At 35.7% G+C, this 24,406-nt stretch overlaps 1 protein-coding gene across 1 annotated transcript in view; it reads left to right on the forward strand.

The window, feature by feature from the left end:
* PARD3B (par-3 family cell polarity regulator beta) overlaps positions 1-24,406 on the forward strand; it is a 366,162-nt gene that overhangs the window by 175,566 nt on the left and 166,190 nt on the right. Inside the window, 5 exon segments of the mRNA XM_015868265.1 lie at positions 426-611; positions 6,319-6,489; positions 9,561-9,690; positions 15,500-15,599; positions 17,601-17,716. Of these exon segments, the coding sequence (XP_015723751.1) occupies positions 426-611; positions 6,319-6,489; positions 9,561-9,690; positions 15,500-15,599; positions 17,601-17,716 (703 nt within the window).

Genomic DNA, 24,406 nt, shown 5'->3' on the forward strand with positions numbered 1-24,406 from the left:
GTAGACAGGCTTAAGGAAGGAATATTTTTTTAAGGATGTAATTCAATTTTCAGAGGGGAATGGAACTTAACAGCATAACTGTCATTACAGTTTGTGAGCTGCATGTAAAGACAGAGTTTTATGGCTTAAATTTTTAATGCAGCTGTGTTTAAAATAAATGTTTTATGTTCTGCTGCAATATCAGTTTTAGGTCATGTGAAACTAAGCTAGTTTACCTTTTCCTTAGACATATTCCTTGTTATTGTTAAATAGAGCATATTTTAAGCTGCATCATGTGACCAAATGTCTACTAAATACATCGTTGGTTGTAATGCTGTTTTCTTCAAGCTACTTTCCAGAAAAGAGAAGTATTTCTTACATGAGCCTATGTTATACAGCTAGTGCCCTGTTTTCACCCATTTTTTCATCCTTATTTTTTCCCTCAGAAAGGAGAGCCAAACTGCAGTATTCTTTCTCCAGAAACCACAGAACAGCTGACCTTTGAGATTCCTTTGAACGACTCTGGCTCTGCTGGACTTGGTGTGAGCTTAAAAGGCAACAAATCTCGGGAGACTGGAGCTGACCTTGGGATTTTCATCAAATCTGTTATTCATGGAGGTGCTGCTTTTAAGGTATGGAATAGACCAGGCTGTGGTTGCATGAGATTTCTGACAGTTGTGTGTTTGGTCCCAGATCTGTCTTGGTAAATATTCTGTGAATGAGGATCTTGCCACTCACTCCTCTAGGGGAACTGTCAGTTGAAGCAGTCACTGTGGGGCATTCGGATATTGCAGGAATAGCAGGGGAGGAAGATTGAGAGCACATGGCTGGGAGGAGAGGCCGTCTCCAGTATTCCCTATAGCTCACAGCAAACTTTCCCATTTCTTTCTGTGCTGATGGACTTGGGCAGAGAAGTTATCAGTCAGTTTTAAGGTGCTTTTGGTCTTCCCAAAGTAATACATGCAGTAAAAATAACGTTTATGAACAAATGTGAACTTACAATTCTGTGAGGTTAAGAATTATGTATTCAATAAAATACTTAAACTATTGTTGTTAGTGTGGCTTAGCTGAGCCTGGCATCAACTATGCAGAAGTTACCAATTGTTCTTCAGGTAAATTGATTTGGTATGGGACAGTGTTATGAATCCCTCCTAAGGTTGTACAAGAGCTACTGTATGTTTTTAATAAAGAAGTATTGGATTACTTTCTAAGCTTTAAGAAATGTCCATTTTTTGTTTCCAGATAAAACTTGAAAAAAGTAACTTTCATAATTTCTTTTTAAAAAGTCTTAATTTGAAAGGATAGTACCTGTAGCTGTTGTGGATCCATAATGTAACTTTTTTTTCTTGCTACATCAGTAATTCCTTGCAGTTCTCTTTTCTGTAAAAATACCTTTTAATTCAGTTTATGTCAATTTGTTCACAGACATCAGCCTCCTGAGTAAGACAGTTCACAGCATAATAACCTATTTATGACATTTGGTAAATAGTAATCATCAAGGCTTTAGCTCTGATATGAATGTTTCCTGCTCCTATTAGTTACCTGTCCTAGTCCCACAGTTATTTCAAATCTTGGATCTTTTGAAATGCAACAGCCTGATACATGCAGTACAGAACTCTGCCTGTGGTTAATTCCAGGGCTAAGTGACAAGTGAATAAAATAATCTCCTTGGTGTATATCAGAACTGAATTAAAGTGTTATTGGCAAATTAGAGGTGCATAAACTTGTGCTCATCTGCCACAGAGTACAACTCATTTTACTGTGAAGATGAAGCTGCTGTCCTTGCTTTCCCAGCTCCCTGTTCCTTGAGTAATTATCCACACCAGCTGCAGTGCCAGTATATGGCACCACAAGTAAATTCATTGTTTTAACTAGCAAGGCTTGTGGACTTGTGTCCCAGGAGCACCAGTGGACAGACTCCCTGACCAGTATAGCTATGTTAGAGATGCATAAGCTAACTCTTTTAATGTCTTTCTGTTTACCACACTCTGTTTTCCCAACTGTTAGTTCAGAGCAGTTAATTTTGGCTTTGAGAGGTCTTGCAGACTATTAAAGTGGGGCTTCCTTACCCATGCCTGGGTAAGTGTGCAGCTGGCACCATTAGTCTCCTTGGCTTAATTTATTTGTTCCACGATAAGCTGTGGTTCTCTGTGACTCCGTTTTTATACCCCCTTGTACTTTTCACCAACTGTAACTGTGTATTCATAGATGACTGTTTGATCCAAAGCAAATGAGAGAATAACTGGGGCTCTGGCTTTAGCCAAAACTGCTTGGAGGACCTCCTTTCCCATGTGTTTTAAACAAGTACTCAGAGAGTGCAGTCATTTGGGCTGTATCTTAAGGCATGGTTTATTGTTGCACATGCACAGAAAACAGCTGTCTTTCTTCTGTCTAAGGACCTTTATATGGAGCAAAACAAAATCAGTGGGTATTAACAATTAATACAATTTCTTGCATCAAGTTTAAAAAAAGAAATAAATTGCATACATTTGCATATAAATATTTAAATGTGTCCTTACTGTCTTTTTTAAAAAAAGCTTTCTTGCAATACATTTTTAAATACAAAGCCTTTCTTTCCAGCTAGTAGTTGTCCAGAGTATTTTCCCTTGCTGTTCATTGTAATTGTCTCTGAAATTAAGTATTACAGATTTAGGCCTGTGTATTTGCTATTCAAGGTATGAAGTTTTCTTGGGAAAGCATAACATGGGGAAATCATAATGCTTACTGTGATGAGAGTTCTCTCACTGTTTCTTAGTGTCTGCATTTAGAGCTTAAAAGGTGCACTGATTTTTTTATTTTGTGATTTTTGATAGATGCTAATACAGTGGTATTGGAGATGGTGGGGAGGGAGCAGCTCTGTCCATACAGCCAACACTTATTCTTGAAAGAAGATGTAATACAGAGATGATGAACACATTTGTTTCATTGCTGAAGTAAATGTTCAGTCCCTCTAATGCTGTGTAAAGGTTTTCAATACATTAAATGTCTTTCTCCAGCATGCTTTTTTATAATGAAGAATTATTTGTAAGATGCAGTCAATTTTTAAAGGTTACTTTTATCAGATTGAACAGAAATTCTGAAGAAAGGATGCTATTATTTTAGTATGTGGTGGTTTTGTTGTTTTGAAATGCTGGTACACGAATCTAGCTCTGTTGTATTAGTAGCATTGCAAAGCTTAGTAAAAGGATTCATGAAGAATGGTTTTTGTTTTTGTTTTTTCTTGTGGTGCTGGGTAAAGGTTTTTTAAAAATACCAAACTCTTTTGCTGCAAAACCCAATAAAGTAAAAAATTCCTAATTATGCTTAGCTGATCTTTTAATATGATATCCTGCAGGATTAAAACACTTTGATTTGTTGGGTCCCTTCTTAAGTTCCTCTTGTGATCTTTAAAGTGTCTTTTATTTCCACTATAAGAAAGCGGCTACTTGATATTTGTAAGCATACAGAGCCTTTTATGTGAGGAAACATTTGACTGAGTTTGAATACATCATCTTTCCCCACAACTTCTGGGAATTTCAGCCTTGTTCATCTTGAGACACCCTGGCTTTTCCCTTGAGGTGAACTTGTGATTATCAGGTATTTGCTGTCCGCTGCAGCTGTAATGTATCAGAGCCATTATTAGAAATGATGGAATATTTTCTGCATGCCTGTTTGTTCAAATCAAATATGGTATAGCTTGATCTCTATAGGGGGCTTCTGAGTGCTATTGCAGTAAATGTTGCTTGTTGTATGCAGTTGATGGTAAGCTGGATTATTCCATTGAAGGCTTCCAAGGAGTTCCTTCTGAGATAAGTGTCAGTGATGTACTAAGGGAAATAACTAGGTGAGCTTTGGTTGAATACTTAACTCCACAAAGTATCTGGCTTTATGTCTCTGAGCTGTACTGTAAAAACAAAAAGGGGTCTTGTCTCTGAATATGGTAGCCATGTGGTACTAGGTTTTACTCCTTACTGTGAGTCTCTACACAAGCCCCATGTACTGAATAAACTAGGGAATAGTAAATTCACCCTTTATTAGGGTAGCTCAATTGCAGTTTTGGAGAAGGCATTTGAAAGCTGTTTTGCTGAAATGCCAAATATTTTTCTTTTCAGAAGCTGCAAAGAAACCTACCTTTGAGAGATGAAAGAAAAAATTGTGTTAAAACAACATTTAGTTTGTTTTGAGCCAAACAGATTGTCTTGTAGTTCAGTCTTTTAAACCAGACCGTTACACCAGTGATGTGAAAACCTGTTTAAACACTGAGCTTTTTAGTCTTTAAACAGCAAGAAAGTTTCTCTATGGTATACCTTTTACCCAAGCATGTGTGAAAACATTGCTCAACTTACTTTCAGACCTGCCTTGTAGAGTTGACTTTGCAAGTGTGGTTGATCAACATTTATTAAGCATTTTTTATTTTTTTTTCTCTGATCATAAAATTTCAGGAGTTTCTGAGGCTATGGTAGTTCATTTAAAAATATGCATTGTGTCCTGTATAGTTGCATAGTCAACAAATGCAGTCACGGCATGCATTTGTGTATAGTTTAGTAAGAAGCTTTAACAGGTATTTATATGTGGGTGCTTATCCACAGAAAAGAAAAGAAGTAATCCAAGAGCCCATGGGACCTTAGCAGGGGGACATTAGGACCTGTGAAGTTTACAGTCTTAAAGCAACTCACAAAAACTAAAATCTCCTTTCCTCCAACTCCTGCTGCCATGAATGACTCCATTCATTTCAGCAAATTTTGATAGAACACAAAGGAATTGCAACATGTGCAAGTAATAAAACTTCCTGTTCAATAATGTTAACTCTTCTCTCCCTAAGCTTTAGCATATGTGATGGCATCATTTTGAATGTAGAGAAAAGCTGGGGTTAACCTATTGACTTTGGATGTATGTAAATTTATATTGGCATGAAACACTGAACAGAGAGGTGGGAGAGTTTTCTGTATCTTTTCCAAATGGTGTTGCTGTTTCCTACTCTACATTCCCACACTCTTCCCAGAAAAGCCTTTCATCCTCCTTCATTTCATCTTCCAGTTCTCTTTCCATCTTTTTTTTTTTTTTTTTTTCCTGATTTATTTTTGATGCAGGTTTGTGCTGTTCTTCTTCAGCTCTGTGACACCTCTTTCTTTTCCGGTGCTGCTGAACTGTAGGTGACTGTAATTGATTGCGCGCTAAGTTCCAAGAAAAACAAAAAAGCAAAACTCACATAAACCCAAAGCTAAGCTTTTTGGCACAACTACTGTATATTAGTTCACTTCAGCACAAATGCCTTAGACTTGGCAGCAATAACATAATAGTTAATTGAACATCTTAGTGACAGAAAAAATAAGAATCGAAATGTATATATATTTTGGATTACTCAAATGCATGAAAAATGTAAACAGTTCAGATGAGTGCCTTATGCAGAGTATATAATGTGTCTATGATTGAATCAGACTCATTTTAACCAATCTAATGTTTTTGTATGGAGGTTCTCCTCCCGGGCTTTCTTTGCTGCCCTTCTATATTGTATCTCTTTGGTCTTTCCCTTTCTTTGAGGTCTGATGCCAACCTGATAATTGTAAAGTTCACAAGCTTTTAGAGAAACTCTTGTCTATAAATGTAACATTCCCTATTTTCTTTTTAAAGAGAAAAGTTGCAGCACATAAATTTATGAAAAGAAATAAATCTCAGATTATGCCAACAATACCAGTAGGACTCCTAAGTGACAGAATAACAATGTCCACAATTTTAATATGCCCACAAATGTCAGTTAACCTTGGCAAGGAAGCAGAATGACATTCTTCAAAGCATAGGCTACTTGGTATGTCTCAACTGCAATTTTGTCATTGGCAGCAGGTTTGGATGTTAAATACATGAAGAGTGCTAATTAAAATACGGATGCTTAATTCTTTATGACTGTTCTGAACTGACAACACTACCCCATATGGTGACATGGTAATTGTGACTAGTGGGACTGTAAGACACAATTTTGGAAGTATCTTCTTCTTACCATGCCCTCGTAATGGATAACAATGCATGTAAAATACGTTGCAGTACTGCTTCACAATTGTGCTGAAGATACTAATAGCCATGATGTGGATCCTTTTAATTAACCAAGAACTCCTTTTCTTGTTTTCCTTTTCTTGGAGGGGGACTGTTACAAAATAATTTGCATGTGCAAAAAAAGCAGAAACATGTAATTAACTCAGAGGTACATGCATCTTATGAACTATTCACAAAATGTAGTAAGCAGAACAAGAAATGACTTAATGAACATGAGGATTTTTCTTTTTAAAGATGTGGTATTCCATAGTCTCCTGTTTCTTACATTAAAGCCCTCTGCCTAATGCTATTTATTTATTTTATTTATTGTAGGATGGTCGTTTGCGAGTAAATGATCAACTTGTTGCAGTAAATGGGGAGTCTCTTCTGGGCAAATCAAATCATGAGGCTATGGAGACACTGAGGCGCTCCATGTCCATGGAGGGGAACATTCGTGGGAGGATCCAGCTGGTAGTTCTCCGGAGACTGGAGGCACTAACAGAGGTGAAGCAATATATGTATTTATTAGATGAATGGCTTTCTAGTTTCAGTATTTTTATCAGAGGAGGTGATAGCCAAATTCATGGCTGCTGAGAGCTTATCCTGGCAGAATGAATTCCTAACTTCCTGGAGACAGGTAGTGCTTCTGGTTGATATATCCTGAGCTTGCTGCTCCTGTTGAGGCTATGCTAAAAGTTTCCTCTTAGTTTGAACAGAACAGTTTGCCATTCTGATAAGTTTTAAAACAAAAGTAAATGTGATCCTAAGACAGATCAATGGGTATTAATGTGCTCATGTAGTTTTGACTATCTGTTCCTTCCTCAGGGGCAACAGCAGAGATACAGTTTGTTTGAATTCTTCTGTTTTTATTTGTTATCACGATTGTTGTCCTTCATGTGATTTGAATTTTATTTCACTCCTGCTTTTTCAATTTTGTTACTCTCATTCATTCCATATTCTTGTGTTTTTAATTGCTCTTTTCTTTTTCTTCCTCACGTGTGTGCACATACATGTGCTCTTACTCCATCTTTATTATACAAGAATAGATGTGTATATGTGTATAATGGCTGCCCTAACTGCTCATCCTAGTTGTAGTTTTAACTCTTGAGTAAACATTTTAAGAATTTTGATGTCTGTTCTTTAAAATAAATGTATTAATTGATTTGTGGTATAAGGTATAAGAATTCCACTACAGAATTCCAAGAGATGATTTTAAGCTGTTTGTTAGTTAAATATTTCTAAAACATTTTTAGATGTTGAAAACAATCCCATTTTTAAGTGTATTTGCATAAGATATAAAGGGGGAAGGCCCAGAGCCTTGTAGCCGTAACTATTAATATTTTCCTTCTAGGAGATGTATTTGTTTTATTCCCATCACTGATTAAGAATTCTGTTTAGGAGAATATTACTTGCTGAACATTATGCTCTTTGCTGGGAGAATGGTTTGCATAGGAGTCTCTGTCAATCTTGTTAGGAAAATATGAAAAACATCTGTAATTTTGGCATATTTTATAGGAAAACACATTTTTACTTTCCTTTTTGTTGTGATACAGCATTTTGTACATAGCTGCATGTACAAGCACGTTTCATTCACTGTGTATTTATGTAGCATAAGGTAGCTCAGCTTCTATTAAAGCACAATCTTGCAATTTTTCTTCATTTAGCAATAGTCAGATTTTTGCAAATAAATAAATAAATAAAAATCAAACAAGCTCAAAAACTGCTTTCCAAACAAACATAGTGGCCTAATAAAAATGAGGCTGTTTTTTGTAGCTAAGTGTATAGTTCTGTATAATATCCAGATGTATGAAAAAAGTAAATCATCTTGACTCATGCCCTATGAAGGATGCATGATGAGGTCTTGATTGAATCAAATTCATTTTAGACAGAAATTAATTTTTATGGGTTAGTCTTTAGGTTCAATTGTAATTCCATTTGAGTCTGGAGACCACAGCAGAAATGGGTTGTTGCCCATTCTTTTCTTTCACCAAAACAGCTTCCCAAGTAGTGCATCTCAGCTTGGTAGAAGCAGAATACATTTAGGAATGCATTACTGTTTTTATTGTTCAGGACACTAATGGGGGTCTTCCATGACAGCTATGTTTTATAAGCTGAATACTCTAAATAGGCTGGTTACTGATCAGTTGTTGGGATATCGATTGTGTCATTTATCAAAGAGCTGGAAAAGCAGATATGTTGTTGTTAATTTATGGCTCCCTATCCTACTGGGTGCAATCTTGACTGTTGCAAGACTTAGTTTAGCTAGTAGTACTTGTGAGAAAGTAGTCATTGTGAGCCTTGCAAAATGAGTAATATTATATAAAATAATTTCCAGTAAGAAAAAGAACTCTAATTGTTAGTGTGCTGTGTTTGTTTGTGTTTCTGTACAAAGACTCAAAATAACCTTTTCAGAGGGCTCATGGCACACTAAGGAGGGGAGGATGTTGCATGTGCTGCCTCTGCACCAAGACTAGATTTGTAGCCATATTTTCACCACAAGCCATCTCTATGTTAATTGGTGTTCTGTGCTTAGGTTCATATTTTGCCAATTAAAAAAAAACCCCAAAACAAACAAACAAAAAAACCCAACTTATCCAGGAGCTTGAAAGGCAAATTACAAGTGATTTACCACGCACTCCTTTCCCAGGCTCTGGTTCACCACTTTGTTGGTTTTCACTTGCCAGTGCAGTGGGCATATTGTATGGTTGTACAAATAAATGATTGGAGTTAGATACATGCACTTCTGTAGATACAACCATGTAGTTTAAGGAATGATACACTTAGTGTAACACTTATGGAATAATGTGCGCACAGTTCAAAAATAGAAGCCAACTGGGTGTCCCTACGAAACAACAGATATGGGAAAACTGAAACTATGAAGGTCATTCTGATGAAAACTATCCATAATATTCTTCTGTGTGGGTTTTCTTTTTCCCCTGAATAACAAGTACAGAAGCATCTTTCTGAGCCTGTCCCAGTTTTAGAAACTGTGATTTTTTTATTTTTTTTTCTTTTGAACAACTGCTCAGGAGAATAAATTAGGCGATGTGGTATGGGGGTGGAGAATGCCGCAAAAGAAAAGCTGACTAGAGGTGTGACAGGAGTTTGTTTAGCTGCTAGCCAGAAGACCTGCGCTTTGGAGTTTGGTGTAACTCCTTACTTGCAAAACTGCTCTAGTGTGTGATCATCAGAACATATGTACTCAGTCTCTGAGAGAAGGATACCAGCTGGCTGGCAGCAAAATACCATTGGCATTGCCTGTGTTCTTGTGTTGACAATGTCACAAGCTGCCCTCCCAGATGGAGAATTTGAATGAAGCCAGTTGTGGGTCATAAAGAAAACACTTCTTTTTTTTTTTTTTTTTTAATGTGCATCACACGATGATTGTTAGTGCCTAGAATGCTGTCTTATTTCATGTTCAGCAACAACAGTCATTTGGAAGATGTCTTTTACAGTGTAAGCAGTGCACAGTGAACACATTACATTATGCTGTATTTCTGCACTGCCCATAGTGATGGCCATAGAACATTTAATTTTTTTATACAATGTGTGGTTCTGTTCTTTTTTTTCCTTAGGAACGCTTGGACCAGGGTGTCTATCAAAAATCAGCATTTGATGGGAGTCACAACTTTGCAGCTATTTCCCGACGCAACGGTGCTGTTCTTCAGCAATTTGTAAACTGCGGCCTTCAGGAAAGGATACAAGGTAGTCTAAGATATCTTTCTGTACACTAAAATAAAGTGCTTTTTATATTTTTCTCTTTTTTTCCCCCCTTGAAATCCAGAACCACTAGAAAAGGCTTTTAATTAGAGTAAGTGCATACTATGTTACTTTGAGGCATGAAGATACGGAGAGGCTGGTAGAGCTGACTCAGAAGTTGTGAATTAGATTCCTGGCACAATTTCCAGTTTAAGTAACAGTTTCTCGCTCACTGCCCCAACACGTAAGGTTGGTTAAAAAACAAATGATGAGTGCAAAATATATGTTGTCAAAATGTTTATTTTCTATATAACTTTAATGAGTTCAAAGATTTTTTTATTAAATGGCTAGATTTGTCCCATGTTATTATCAATTAAATGAGTTTATATGGAAGTGTAATATTCGTAAAGTATGCTTGCTTATTTTTAGCTAAAAGGAGAAAAATCTTCAAAGGTTAGAGCCTTTAAATCCCCTAACTTAGCTACAATGAGGTTGTTTAAATGAATGTACGAAGAACATCTGCATGTATGAGTATATGCAAAACATACCAGTAGGAGCTTTGAAGGCTGCATACTTTCCTGTTATCTTTCATTTCTAATGGCTTTCTGTACTATCTATTCAATTTGTACCTGGCTCAACGAGATACTAGATAGTTAAACAATTTAAATATTTGAGGTGATCTTGATGCTCTTAAACATATCCTTCAAACCAAACACATACTTCATGCTTAAATACTTTATGGTAGGGGAAAATAGATTTCTTGGTAGTTGAATTATGCCCAACTTTTCTCACTAAACAACTGTGGAACCTGGGTGGCCTGCAAAAAAAAAAATAAAAAAATTCATACATGACTACAATGACTGTTGGAGGGGAGCTTTTAACCTAAAACCAGAGACTGTATTTGTGGCTCAAGAGGAATTCCCAGGTAATCCAGGAGTGAATCTTTTAAATGAAGATTGTCTAACTGTGATCAGAAAATCGGGATGAGTAGTTTGGATCATGTTCATAAAACAGCGTTTTCAGTAGACACTGTTTTAGTTGAAGTATAATTTAATGGTATGAAGATATTATAGCAGACAAGATATCTATTTTAAGGGCTTATGGTTATTGATTTGCCCAAAGATTTAGAGAGCTTCTATTCTGAAGAATTTTAAGAACAATCAGTGAAATTCTGTATGTATGTTTTTAATAGTTTTTCTTTCATTCCTGAGATACATACAGCATCAGACCTCAGCCTGCCAACCAATGCAAAACATTTTAAAAAATAAATTAAAGAATCACATTTTGTGGAGGCAAAAAAGGAAGAGCTGTGGATGGAACACAGAACGCTCCAGTTCAGATTTGTTTTCAGTTGTTTAGTTAACAGCTGAAAGTGTGTCTGAAATAGGATTCTAATATGAATTTTTTCAGGTGAAAGAGATTTTTGCTTCTTCATTAATCCTGTGTATTGTAGAAATATTTCTCTAATTTCAAAGCCATAGTATTAATTACTGGAGGGCTATTCTTTCTGCTTTCCATGTCAGCCTGTCACTTGTTTCCAGTTACTGTCTCAAAAACATTATTTACATTGTTTCTTATATAAGACCCTGAAGACAAATGTGAAGGCAAAGTACTGGTCATATGCACAACCTCATTTAACTCCGTTATGATCTTTAGGCTGTCTGTTAAAGAAATGAGTCACAGGCAGCGTACGCTTCTTATGGCAGGCAAGAACCAGCCCCCTGTTGTACACTGTTTTGATGTGCCATCCAGATCTTGGATGTGAAGTTCCAGCTGGTACAGTATCACGTGCAAATAGTAATGAAAGGTAGAAGAGATTTTTAATGTAATTCTGGATCTAATGCAACAATTTAATGATATGAGTTGTATCAGGTTTAATAAAATGTCACTTTCTCAATTAATGTTTTCCAATAAGTTATTTCTATTATCATTCACTGCTCCTACTAATAAAACTCTTCTAAAAGCTCAGCAAAAATACACTTGAAGCTTGGCTTGCTAATACTGTTGTCTGTTTTAAAAGCCTTTTATTATACATGAGCAAGAAAAACTAGTGTCTAGGGAAAAGTAGTTATAGCCGAAACATTACATTTTTTTTCTTGCCTGTGGATATTTAAATAAAGGGGGAGGGAGTACTGATCCAATATTGAATTGCCAGTGTTTGTTCTGTTTTTTGCATGAATAATGCTTGCTGCCTTCAGGTCCTCACTTCTTTTGCTGCCAAGCTGTTGCACAGATTCAGTGGCTTTTTTTAGAAAAACCTCTTTGAGAAACAATACTTCAGTGCCAGCAGCTTTACATTTCTGGTGCTGAAAGATTACTGGAATGTGTTTCATTAGAGATTCTTACATATTTCTTATCACTCTCTATTATACACGGTTATAGGGAAATGCCATCATCTCTCTGCTTAAGTAGTAGAATAATCATAAAATACCTCTGCTGCCACTGACAGCTGAGTCTGAGGTTGTACAAGCATCAGTGTTTTCATACATGTGATAATGCCTAAATAGAAAAATTAAGAAGTTATATTTTACCTACTGTGTGTAGGTGTTACGTGTACCTTACAAAGGATCTCAAATCTGAGGGATACTCTGAAAGTACTGCCTCGTATGTTGTTATATTGGCCCATGACATCAGAGGTGGTGTGGCAGTAGAGGCTGAACTTTCCCACCAGTATTCCTTCACATTTTGATGTGTGTGTCACCAGCAGAGGGGCAGTCTGGCAGAATAGTGTCTGACATGGAAGTGTGTATGAAGCAAAGGTGTGTCATTGAATTCCTCTGAGTGGAAAAAAATGGCACCTGTTGACATTCATTAAGATTTGCTAAATGTTTTTGGAAGCCAGACAGGGGATATGAGCACACTGGAAGTTGTACTCTGTGGACAACGTTTTGCTAGTAGCAATACCATCATAGGAGCTGTGAAACAGTGGGTCACCTCCACTGGTGTAGAATTCTGTGAGCACAGCATCCAAGATTCTGTTCATTGGTGAAAATGCATAGCTGATTGTGTTGAATAAATCCTGAGCCTCTGACTTTCATAAGCTGATTCTTAAGAAGTAGATTTCCAATATATATTCTTATATTACTTTTTGAGCAACATGAGGATTTACTTTCCTAAACTGTTTAGTATCTGAAAACTTAGTGCATTTTGTTACTGGTTTAGCTGTTCAGGTCTCTTGGTATTGGCTAAGATCTTCTCTCATTTGATCCTGCTTTAATTTTGTTGGCATCTACAGTTCCCTGTGGTCACTCCTGATTCTCCTGAGAAGTTGATTGTTTTTCTGTTTCTTGTCTACTGCAAGAAAAATGCCAGTGGACAGTTTTATTATTCATTTAAACAGAATTTGTGATGTGACAAGCCAATTTCTGTGAGTCAAAGCTAATAAAACAATACAATCAGTACCATCCTCAACTATGATTGCTGTAAGCTGCTCAGAGGAAGAGGGTAAGACAGCAGGATAGGTAGGGTATGACAGCATCATGCATGTTTTAGGCTTTGAGTAGTTTCTGGTTTAGCAACTTCCTGAATGAGAAGTTCTGCATAGACCATCAAGCTTTTGGTACCTTCCTGTCTCTTTGCCCATTTGTCTCTCTCTCTTTTTTTTTTTTCCTAGCTTGGTTTCTAAAACATCGTCATGGCAATGAGAGCCATGAGTTTATTGCACAGAAAAGCTGCTGCTCTGTGTTTTTCCTAGATGTGCTACTTGATAATTACACTGTTACTTGTGTAATTGCCTTCTTGTTACTGTGTGTGTGACACAGCGAGAGCTTCTTTTTTACCTTGTGCATACTTTTTATGGTTTCATAGACTCCTTTTATCTCCCTTTTTATTGCTTGCTATTCTAGATGAAATAATCCCACTTCATGTCCAACTATCCTTACCACCTTTTCAGTATGTTTCTGAATTATAGGTACTACATCCTCTTTCAAATGGGTAGAATGAAAGCCTTACATGCTATTTTAAAATGAGACACACCATTAACTTGGAGAATGAGATGGAATGTTTGGACTTTTTTTAAGACTCTGAATGTCTCTTTACTTTTTGAATTCCCTTAGCATATATTCAAAGAAAGATCCAGCCCACTTCGATGTTATTGTTCCCGAGTGCCAGCCGCTGATGAAATAGTCTTTGTGTATATGTCAAGAGTTTTCCCTTACTCCCGTGTGTATCACTTTGCAGTCACAAGCATGAAATTTCACCTATATTTTATTTCCTGCTTGCTGTACTGCACTGCTTTCTGCAGAGCTTCATAGTCAGTTTACTTTTGGCAATTCTGAATAATTTCACATGAGTAAAATCTTCTGATTCACATCATCTATCGGATCATTTAATTACATTGAACAGCAATCCTCCTTTTTCAAAATGTTCTTTTTACTGTAAGAACTTACCATATATTCCTGATGTTTTCTGTCCTTAAAGACCTGAAAGAATGTGATCTAAAGTAAGTCTGGGCATATGTATATTGGGAAGTTTATCAGATTTCTGTGCCACACTGACAATTCATTGTTGTTTTTTGTTTTTTTTTTTTTAAAGATCTGATTGGAGCTTTTCTCCTCACCTACCGACCTTCCATTTACTCTGAGGAAGATCTCACTTCTCTGGAGTGGAGTTGGAGCTATTCCTTCTTTTTCTAATCTTTGTCATGCTGTCCAGACTAAAGGAGACTCATGGTTTAGAGGTTCCCTGAGCTACTAGTGCAGTTTTGTTGTTTTTGTTTGTAGTTCCCTAAAATTAAGCCAAACCAGCTTCAGTGTGCTTATGTAATAGACATCTTCTCTTGCAGTCTGGCTTAAGCTCCTCCCTTTAAACCATTTTTCTCACAAGTTACTCTCTGTACTAGGTTCAGTAGTTAGTAGCACGAAGACTAGCACTTTTAGGTAGCATTGTGCAAAGAACCAACGTATTCAGTGCAGCAAACAAGGTTACATGAAAATGTGATAGGTAACTGTTAAATCATTATCTTCCATTGAAACCCAAGGTTTATTAAACGTACTTTTTTCCTAGTGAAGCTTCATAGGGTTGAAGATGTATTCTACATTGAAAAATGTAGAGGCTTCTTATAAGATCAGACCTTTATATTGAAAGGCTTGAATTTACAGGATGGTAATGAACTGGCCTGCAGCAGGCACAGCACTCATATTAAATGCTGCATGTATGTAAGTGTTGTTGCTTAGCAAACCACTGAGGGTTTAATTGAGTAGTTCGTGTTTTTCTTGGTTGGAAGTAATTTTCTGGTGTGAACAGAATGTCTTCTGTAGAGGTAAAGAAGAAATTGCCTTAATAGCAGGAAAATGAAGATTGTAATTCAGAAATACCTCTTTCTTCTCTTTGGCATGGAATAACAGCATTTTTTCTTCTCCTGAATTCTTTGTTGAGAAGAGCTCTCTGCTGTACATGAAGGATGGTAAATGCTCCCTGTCAAAGGAAATTAAAGCATGAACTTCAACTCAGTGATGATGCAGCTGTACAGTAGACATGAAAATTTCTTACACTCAACTTCACTATAAGCAGAAAGTTTCCCTGTATTTGTCTTTAATTATGCATATGCAAATCTGAAAATCAGCTCTTCAGGAAATCCCAAGGGGCATATTTTCTGCTTGGTATGATTTTAATTCTAGTTTAGTTAGTTTAGGGATTTGAATAATTTGTGAGTCATTTCAGAATTGCTTACAGCCTCCCAGTCCAGTTATTGATCAGCGAACTGGTATCACAAATTCTTTATACAGTTGTTTTTTTTTTAAATTTTTTTTATTTTCTTTATCTTTTTTTTTTTTTTTTTTTTAACACAGACACCCCCTTTTTTTCTTAATTTCAGAGTTGCCAGTGTCTGACTGTGGCAATTGTGAAAATGAAACTCCTCCACCTCTGCCACCACACCCTAGTGAGGATCTGCTGAATGAGGATCATAACCATAGGTTGGAGTTCATCTATTCTTCATATTTATAGCCTTGATTGCTAATTTATGATTGTGATAGTGCGGTTCTAAGCAATTTTAAAATCGCTTATTATTTTGCAAGAATTTGTACTATTGTTTTTACAGTCATCTGATCCTTTCATACAAGCTGACAATGTTTTTCTGGCATTTAGTGCTTTCCTTGTACGCTACTCTGTGCCTCCCCTTTAATGTCTGTGGGTCAGATACTGAGCATGTGGCTAGTAAAACAAAAATAATCCAAAAGTATAAACCCAAATAAAAAGAAGCGAGGCTTAGGTACAGTGACTGAAGTCACTTAAAGCTTTAGAAGCCCTAATCAAATTCACTGTGTAGGAACATGAATCTTCTTACACAGCATCTCAGCCAAAGAAATCTTTGAGCTTAGGAAATTGTTTCACTTAGTGTGAACATTTAAATGTATAGGGAAAAAAAGTTAACAATGAACATCTTGCCAATTAGAAATGAGTTGAGTAGATTATTCAGATATTTTAAGAACATCTTTTTTTAAAGTGCTTGATGTGCTTGGTGTCAACTACAGGCCTTAATTTCCTTTGCTAAGTGCAGATGTAGTGCAAAGAAAAAAAAGTAAAAGTGATAAAGTTCATGCTGTGACTTATCCCATGACTTAAGAGCATGGAATTCTCTCAGGGAGCACAGGTTACACCATACTTCATTCAGCCTACTGTACTTTCAGTATGGGAAAACTGAGCATTGAACATGGTTTTCTCATTTTGTGTAGTCACATTGTATTTGAGATAGTCATGTGTCTATCTTGTTTTAATGGAAAGCGGGGAGCATACCTTTCAACTAAAGCTTAGCTGTACTTCTGTCCTTGTGTGTATTGACATGGTTACAAACTGATCTTTAAATGACCAATTGCAGATAGTATCAGAGAACACAGGTTTATTTTTGTATCTAAGGCTACCTCAAGTTCTGCCTTATACTAACAGTCAGTAATTTCATTATAGTGATTTCATAATTTTTAGTCTCCCAAGCATGTAGGTATGACATGGTAAACAAGAAATAAATAAAACTCTGCTTGGACTAATGGAAGTCTACATTGAATTCCCAGCTGCACTTGTTTTCTAGAATCAATTGCTAATTTTTCTGCAAGCTGGGAGCAAAAACATTCCCTTAAATGATGATGATGTATTCGGAGGATGATGTATTTAAAAGGCCCCTTCTGCCTCCTTGACTTTTTTTTCCCCAGTGTTGTATTGGTTTTCCACTTGGATCATAAGTTGTGTTGAAATTGAATTGCTATGGAAAGTAAAGCAGTTTTCACTTGAAATGAATTATGGTGGAACGAGCAAACTGAAAGTTCTACAACAACAAAAATGCAGGAAAATTTTTGATGCTGTAAAACTGATTTGATTGAAGAGTTCGGAAATGACTGTTTTAATTTTGGAAGTTTTTGATTATATATTAAAAAAAATAATAAGTATTTAAAAGCAAAATCTACCCATTATCTTAGGATTCTTCATAGAATTATGATGCCCTCTGTAGGACCGCCAATCGTTAGCCTCAGCCAAAGTGTGAAGTGGCTGTATGCTTCTAGAACAATTTTAGATTAACAGATGAAGAACATTTGGAAGAGGTACATTGGTGATATTTTTTTTTTCTCCAGCTTTCTGTAGTATATTATTTGGAAATGCAGTGGTAAAATGGAACTAACAGAACACACACACACACTGTAGCAAGTACTTGTATGTTCCTGCTTTCTTCTGCTTAATAAACTAGGAATTGTGTAAAAGCAGCAGTTATCTCTAAACATTTACATTTGTATTTGCATTTGCAATGAAAAACAAGTGACTAGAGGTGCTAAGTCTCACAAAGGAAACTTGAGGATCAATAACTGATATTAAAATGCGTGGCTGCAAGCAACTGGAAAGAAGAAACACATGTATAGTGTGCATGTTTTAATTAGATCGCTTGTTTTGAGCTGGTGCCTAAATATTTTACATCATCTTTTTTTCTGCAGCCCTACCATAAATTCAGCAATGTATTTAGCAGATCAGCACATCAACTTCACATCTTTGACACCAGCCAAGCAGTCTGAATCAATTAATCTGAAAGCCTCAAAAAGCATGGATCTGGGTAAGAAGGGGCGGGGTGGCATGTAGGTCAGCTTTTTAGCCTCAGCACATCTGTACCACCTCTGTTTCTTGCTTTTGTTTCTTAAATGCAAACATTAGAGAGTAAGTTCTGCAGAGGAGCTGTGGTGATGGGGACAGTGTTCTTCCTCCTGTAGCATCTTAATTGCATGTACCCTTTTCAGGTACATACAAGAAGAAAAGCATATTTCTCTTTTCTTAAAGGTCTCTCTATCTATTGTATTGAAATTTTCCTGAGGAAAAGAAGGGACCTTTTGTAAAAATGGGGAGAAAGAATAACTGTACAAATTTTGTTTGTGTAAAAATATAGCAAAACAGCAATAATAATTGTTTTTTTTTCATGTAAAATGTAAATGATTGGCAAACTACTGTGGACAAAGGCTAACTTTCTTAAAACAAATTGTGTGTTTTTCATCGACTATGACAAACACAGGCAATCAAAGCGTCACAGTAGATCTTTATAAATGCTTAAAGAGTGGTAAGGTTATGGTCCTCTACTCATCAAAGCTGTGCAGAAAATCTTACAGGCTGGGTGAAACAAAGTAAATGGTATAAATATTAATATTTATAAATCTGTATTTTTTATTATATTATATATGTGTAATATAATAATAATATAAACACATATATTATATATGTGTTATAATAATATGTTTATATTATTTATTAATACTTATAAGTAAATATTAATAAAGCATATTTGAGTGAAAAATTGAGGGGTTATTGCAGCTGAAAACTACGTCATGTTTTGATGATAGTTCAAGAAAAAAATTGCAAGGTTCTTAAGCCGTGAAGAATCAGAAACCAAATAAGCATGCCTTTTGCCTTCTGGTTCTTTGTGGCACTAGTCCTTCATCTTTCCTTTTCAGATTAAAGAGTTGAGGGCAGTGACCTAGAGAGCTATCATTAAGGTGTGTTTAACAATAGATTTGTGTTTTGTTGGATCAGACTTCATAAACAATGAATATATTCTTATATTGTGTTGGGATAACCTTTTGTGGTAGTTTTTCTTTTTTCTTGAAATGTTCATATTTGGTCTTAGTTTTTGTACTGTTGATTTTTATTGTCTTAATCTTGTAATATTTTTTTATGTACCATTAAATGTGTGTGCTTATGTAATGGAGTGCTAGGAAGTTGAAACAGTTACTAACACATGGTATGGATGATTTAGGGCAGTTTCTAAGGGAAATAACACTTCAATTTTGAAGTTACTGCATGACCTGACCAGAAATGTCTTTTTTTTATTTTTTTATTTTTTTTATTTTTTTTTATTTTTATGTTCTCTTGTTGTTGTTTAATGTTACTGCACGTACTGAAGAAAGAAATGAGATTTTAGACCTGACTACTTTGTTCTTCATGTAGCCAGCACCTGGATGCTGTTCTGTACAACCTACTATACAAAACCTGCTTTAGCAGTAGGTCTTAGGGAGGTGAACTAGGTGATTTTCCAGGTTCCTTCCAGCCCCTACTGTTGTGTGATTCTGGAAGGTAGAAAACATAGTGTTCAACTTTACAGAGCCTACAGTTCCCACAGAAGTCATTCTGAAAAAATGCTTGTAAGCAGCAATATAATATTAGTCAATGAGAATGTGCTTGAGAACATGTTCTGAACTACCAGGTAGTTTGCACTTCCTTTACTCCAGTTCTGTGTTCATTTAAATTGTAAGATTCAAAGCAGTATGAGCAATTTGCTTTTGATACACCCGTGATGCTTTGAGAATGTACCTGTTTTACTAAAATTGTAGTGATTAAAAAATAAAAATGTGTGTGTAGATTTCCTTAATGTCTAAAAATAATAATAATAATTGTTGCTTGTAGAAGGTAATTGTTGAAAATGCAAGTAAAACCAAAGGTGTAATGATCAGTCTGATCGGAGACACTCATGTTTTATCCTTCTTGTGCGTAGTGTTGCGATAGACTTGTGTATTCTGAAGGTAAACTGGACAGGATTATTTAAAGAGCTGGTGGAAGGAATACAATGCAAATGCACACATGAAGATTCTTTTTGCTGTCTTTTTTGTTTGTTTGTTTTTAAAGAAAAAAAAGAAAAAAAAGAAAAAAAGCAAATTATTACTTTATTAAGGAAATGTGCCTGATATTAATCATTTTGTTAAGGCTGCTAGTTACTTACTGGGGAAAAAAGCCTTATAAAGAAACATGAGTATTTCTACCTGGTAGAAGAATAAAGCTAGGGTCTTTTACAAGCATTCTTTAGTAAGTGGTGAACCTCTGTGTTCAGTTTTCTACTTTATGAAATTATAATATATATAATATATATTATACTTTATATAATATATATTATACTATATATATAATGCACACTCCAAAGTGTATTTTTGGAGAAGAGAGTTATTATTTTGCTTTTATATTTCGTGTATTATTTAACTGCAGTCATCACCCATAGCAAGTTCTCATCCCAACATGCTGCTGAGTACCCATTATTGATTTCAGTTGAAGCTTGCCAGCACAAAAAACAAAGTTGCAAAGTGCTGCGGTGTTTATTTTTCAGATGCAGAGTTGTAGGTTCTGTGAATGACTTGTTGGTACCCCAAAGAAACTTTATAGCAGATTCAGTAACAATGGATGTTTTTGCTATATAAAGGTGTAAGGTTCAGAAACTGCCTGGATATCTTTAGACAAAAACAACATCCTAGTATCTTTACAACAGAATTGATGTAATTTAGAGTATAAATGTGAAATGTGTACTGCTATCCACTGGGAAATCATTGCACTTTACTTTGGGATATGTTTATAATACAACAGTTGTGTAGTTATGAGATGAAAATGGCATGGATTGCGTGATGGTATCACCTTAAGAAGGATCATGAAAGGCAGGTAACAAGTTTAAACATGAGAATCTAGGCATTGCTGCAGACTGCAAACCTAAAGACTGTATACTAAATTTCTTAGACTGGGAGGTGATGAAATTACAAAGTAAGGATCTTCTCATTTTGATGAGGGTTGATTTGTGCTCAAAAGGCAAATTTGTTAAATAAAGACCAGTGTGTAATTATATGGATTCACAATAGACACCCATTTAAAATCATTGTTTCTTTTCAGCTGTATATATGTTGGTGACTCCAAAAGTAATGCCTCCTATTTACTTCCGTGGAAGCTACAAAAGATTCAAAGAGCACAATCACCTTATTTGACAGAGCAAATTCTGAGCTGCAAAACACTATTTTTCAACAGCCATCACTATTAGCTTTGCATATTTGCCAACAGTGAATAAGAGTATGCCTGTCATGCTTGTAAAAATATGTATGGCTGTCTGGAACATGGATTATCTTTTGCTCCACTGTCACTACTGCTGTTTACAAAATCATAATCATTGTAGTTGTAAATTAATGCCCTCAGTGAAGAATATATACCCTCACTAAAGAAAATTAATGTAGGATTGTACAGTACTGTTAGCACATAGCATCACCATTCCACATATCAAATCTTGCAATGATTGCAATTGCAGTGAGAGCTTAAGTTAATTGTCAGTAGGAATAAATGGTTTGGTTTGTTGATGAATGGCATGTTTCTGTGTTGTTGATAGGACAGCTGGACAGGAGCAGAAGACATGAACCGCTGCCACTTGATTGTTCAGGCAGGACTCGTGTGTGTGCCAGAGTTGTATGAACTGGCATGAATAAAAATTAGCAGTGGTGTGTTTGATGGTCTCCATTTAACTGCAGATGAGTCAGATTTTGCTTGTATGCACTTGAAAAAAAAATAAAAAAAAATCAGTATGTATGTGTGGGATACTGTTGTATAATACATGTAAAAAAAAAACAAACAAAAATCAACAGCAAAAAAAATTTGAAGCAGATATAGCGGTTGTGTGGTATGTGCAGAAAATTATACCTGGTGTGTATAGATGTCTTCATACCAGGTGTATGAGGGCAGCTGAAATGTTTGCAGTGTGTCTTGATCACTTTAGCATCCATCCTTGAGGCAGCGGTCAAAGGCTTCTTAAAATTTACTGTTTAATTCAGAATGTTTGGGTACAGATTAGTTCTGTCTCAGCTACAAGTCCTAATGTGCTTCCCTGCTGCTGAGTTAAGGCAGTACTTCCAGGTTTAGTGGTAGAGTCCATATCCTGTGTCCTAAGGTATATATTTTCTTTGCCTTGTCTAATTTCATTTTGAACTGGTGACAAAAGAACACCATCACACATTTCCTTTTATTAATCATGGCACATGAAAAAGCATTCAATTGGCCGCATGATTTCTTATGGATGGCAGGGCTTGAATATATTAGCAGGAAAACGAAGTTGCCTTTTACCATGATTTCAAGAATTCGTGCAGTCCAGCCAATGTCTGACTTGGATTGCTTTCTTGTACTGATTAGATTTAGACTGCTTGCCAAGTCCAGACCTGTGCTTACAGCACCATATCAAAAACTAGTGAAACAAATTCAGAAATGCTGGAAATAAATTTGGTGTTGTGCCTTACCACTTCAAGAGTAAGTGGTACTTTCTTTCATTTAATTGCAGATGAAAATGAAGAAATCAATGTCTTCTATACAAGTCATTGGAATGACCATTTTTCCTTTCCTTCTATACACACAGATTTTCCCACATATTAGCATGCTTTTCTAGGGAAAAAAAAAGAAACATTTCTGTCTAACAGTTCATCAGAATTCTTTTTCAGTAGTGTTTTTTCTGTCTTTCAACTACATTACAAAGGAGACAGAAGACCAATATGGATTTTATTGTGTTGTATTAAAAGAAAAAAAAGAGAAAAAGGAAGGCAAGAATATTTATCTCCAGCACTTTTATTTTCCATAAATCTTTATGCACAGGAATGATTCGGGTTATGCAGAAATAGAACTGTAGCCATGGGAATTGTATTCAAAAACATGGAAGCATGGCTTGTTTTAACCTGAAGCAGCATGAAATTGAATCATATGAGTATATAGCAATTTTGTTGTATGTCAATTCAGGGAAAGTGCTTTGTAGATTTTTATTTAAAGATGTTGGTATAATGACCCATGACCGCTACCCCAAGGTACTCTATTTTCCTTTCCCCATGAAGAAAAAACCCATAGGTCCTAACTGATTAACTCTAAAGCCTTAAGAAGTAGTAATATCCTTTACTTCATTTTAAGTGTGAGTGAAATATGATTTGCTAAAACAGAATTTGACCTTGGTGCATATTTATTGAAGATATCAGCCAACTTCATTTATATACTTAAGAATAATTATTAATTGAATATGCAAGATATGAGGTATTGGAGTATTCTGCCACAAAGCCACTATATTAGTGTATGCTCATTCCTTTGTTTACAAAGGAGTGTATTAGATAATGCTCCAGAAGAAATGCTATCCAGAAGATAATTCCTCCTTTTAGGACACTTTGAAATAAAGTGATGCTTGTAGAAGAATATGGGAAATACAATTGATACTGTTATCAGCTACTTTTGTAATTGACTCTAAACCAGGCTATCCTTATTCTGATTCCAAACTTGGATATTGTAATAAATATCTCAAAAGATAGCCACATGAAAGCTAAGCAGAACTGATGGGGACTGCTCTGCAGTTAAAGCAATGATTTGATTCATATGCAACAGAAAGAATACTGTTAGGAGGTTTCTGAAAGTGTTTTGCTATTTTAAAATCTTTTTTTTTTAAATTTTTTTTAAACCAGGTTATATTTATGGAAACAACCTTAAAAACTGCATTTAGAAGTTAGTTATAGGAACATTGCTGTTGAGAAGTTGGGCCAGAATTTGAATACGATTTTCAGTGTTATTGGATTATAGTGATAATATAACAATCATCTCTCGGAGCGAAAGGCTTCTCAGAAATGAGGATGTCTTAAGTTTAGGAAAACCAATGATGTGCATGGCTGTGGTTGTCTTAAGGATCAAAGGCCAGAAAACACTTAAGTAGTTTTTTTAGCTCATGTCATGAACAGCTTTATAGTACTGCCAGATACATCTTTTCTGAGATTAGAATAAATACATCTTTTCTCAGACTGCAGAATAAATCTTTTGAAATGAACATGACATAGTTTCCTTAGTTTATATAACTTTCTAATTTCAGATCTGCAAGTAGGAAATTAAACAAAGGGTTATTAAGTAATAAGGACACTGTGAGGCTAAACTGAAAATGAGATTATTCTGTATGTTAAGAAATATTTTCAGCAAGGTCACTTCTTTTACTCAGTTCAGCTCCAAGTCTGTGTTGATGCATTTGAGGGGAAGGTGAATTGTGGCAAAAGGATGTGTGTAGACAAGTTGGAGTGTTTAGTTTCTTTGACTGGTTTTGTAGAAACCTCTTAGGATTCAAGAATGCTGCAGAGCTGACTGGGAATGTCAGATGTACTGCTGGTGTTAGAGCTGAGAGAATGGTAATGTGGTTTTGGTGGTAATTTCTTACAGAACTTTAGTCTCAGCTTGAAGTAGGTTGATCTTTTAAGGTACTTGTACAATTGAAGTGCTAGTGGGTGAAAATAGCAATTAAATTAGTGTATAGTTACTATAAGAAAGAAAGTACAGATAAGAATGAAGTCATATTTTCAAGTCAGTTTTAAGAACACTTAGTTTTAAGTCTGTTCCCTATCAATGTTCTCAACAAATGAATGACAGATTAGATTAGGAATTTGTGGTTTAACCCTGGGAGTGTGGAAGACGTGTTAATGATGTGTGGAAGAAGTGTAGTGGGGGAGCTGGATCAGTTTCA

The sequence above is a fragment of the Coturnix japonica genome, chromosome 7 (genome assembly GCF_001577835.2).
Source record: "Coturnix japonica isolate 7356 chromosome 7, Coturnix japonica 2.1, whole genome shotgun sequence".
NCBI classification, from domain to species: domain Eukaryota; kingdom Metazoa; phylum Chordata; class Aves; order Galliformes; family Phasianidae; genus Coturnix; species Coturnix japonica.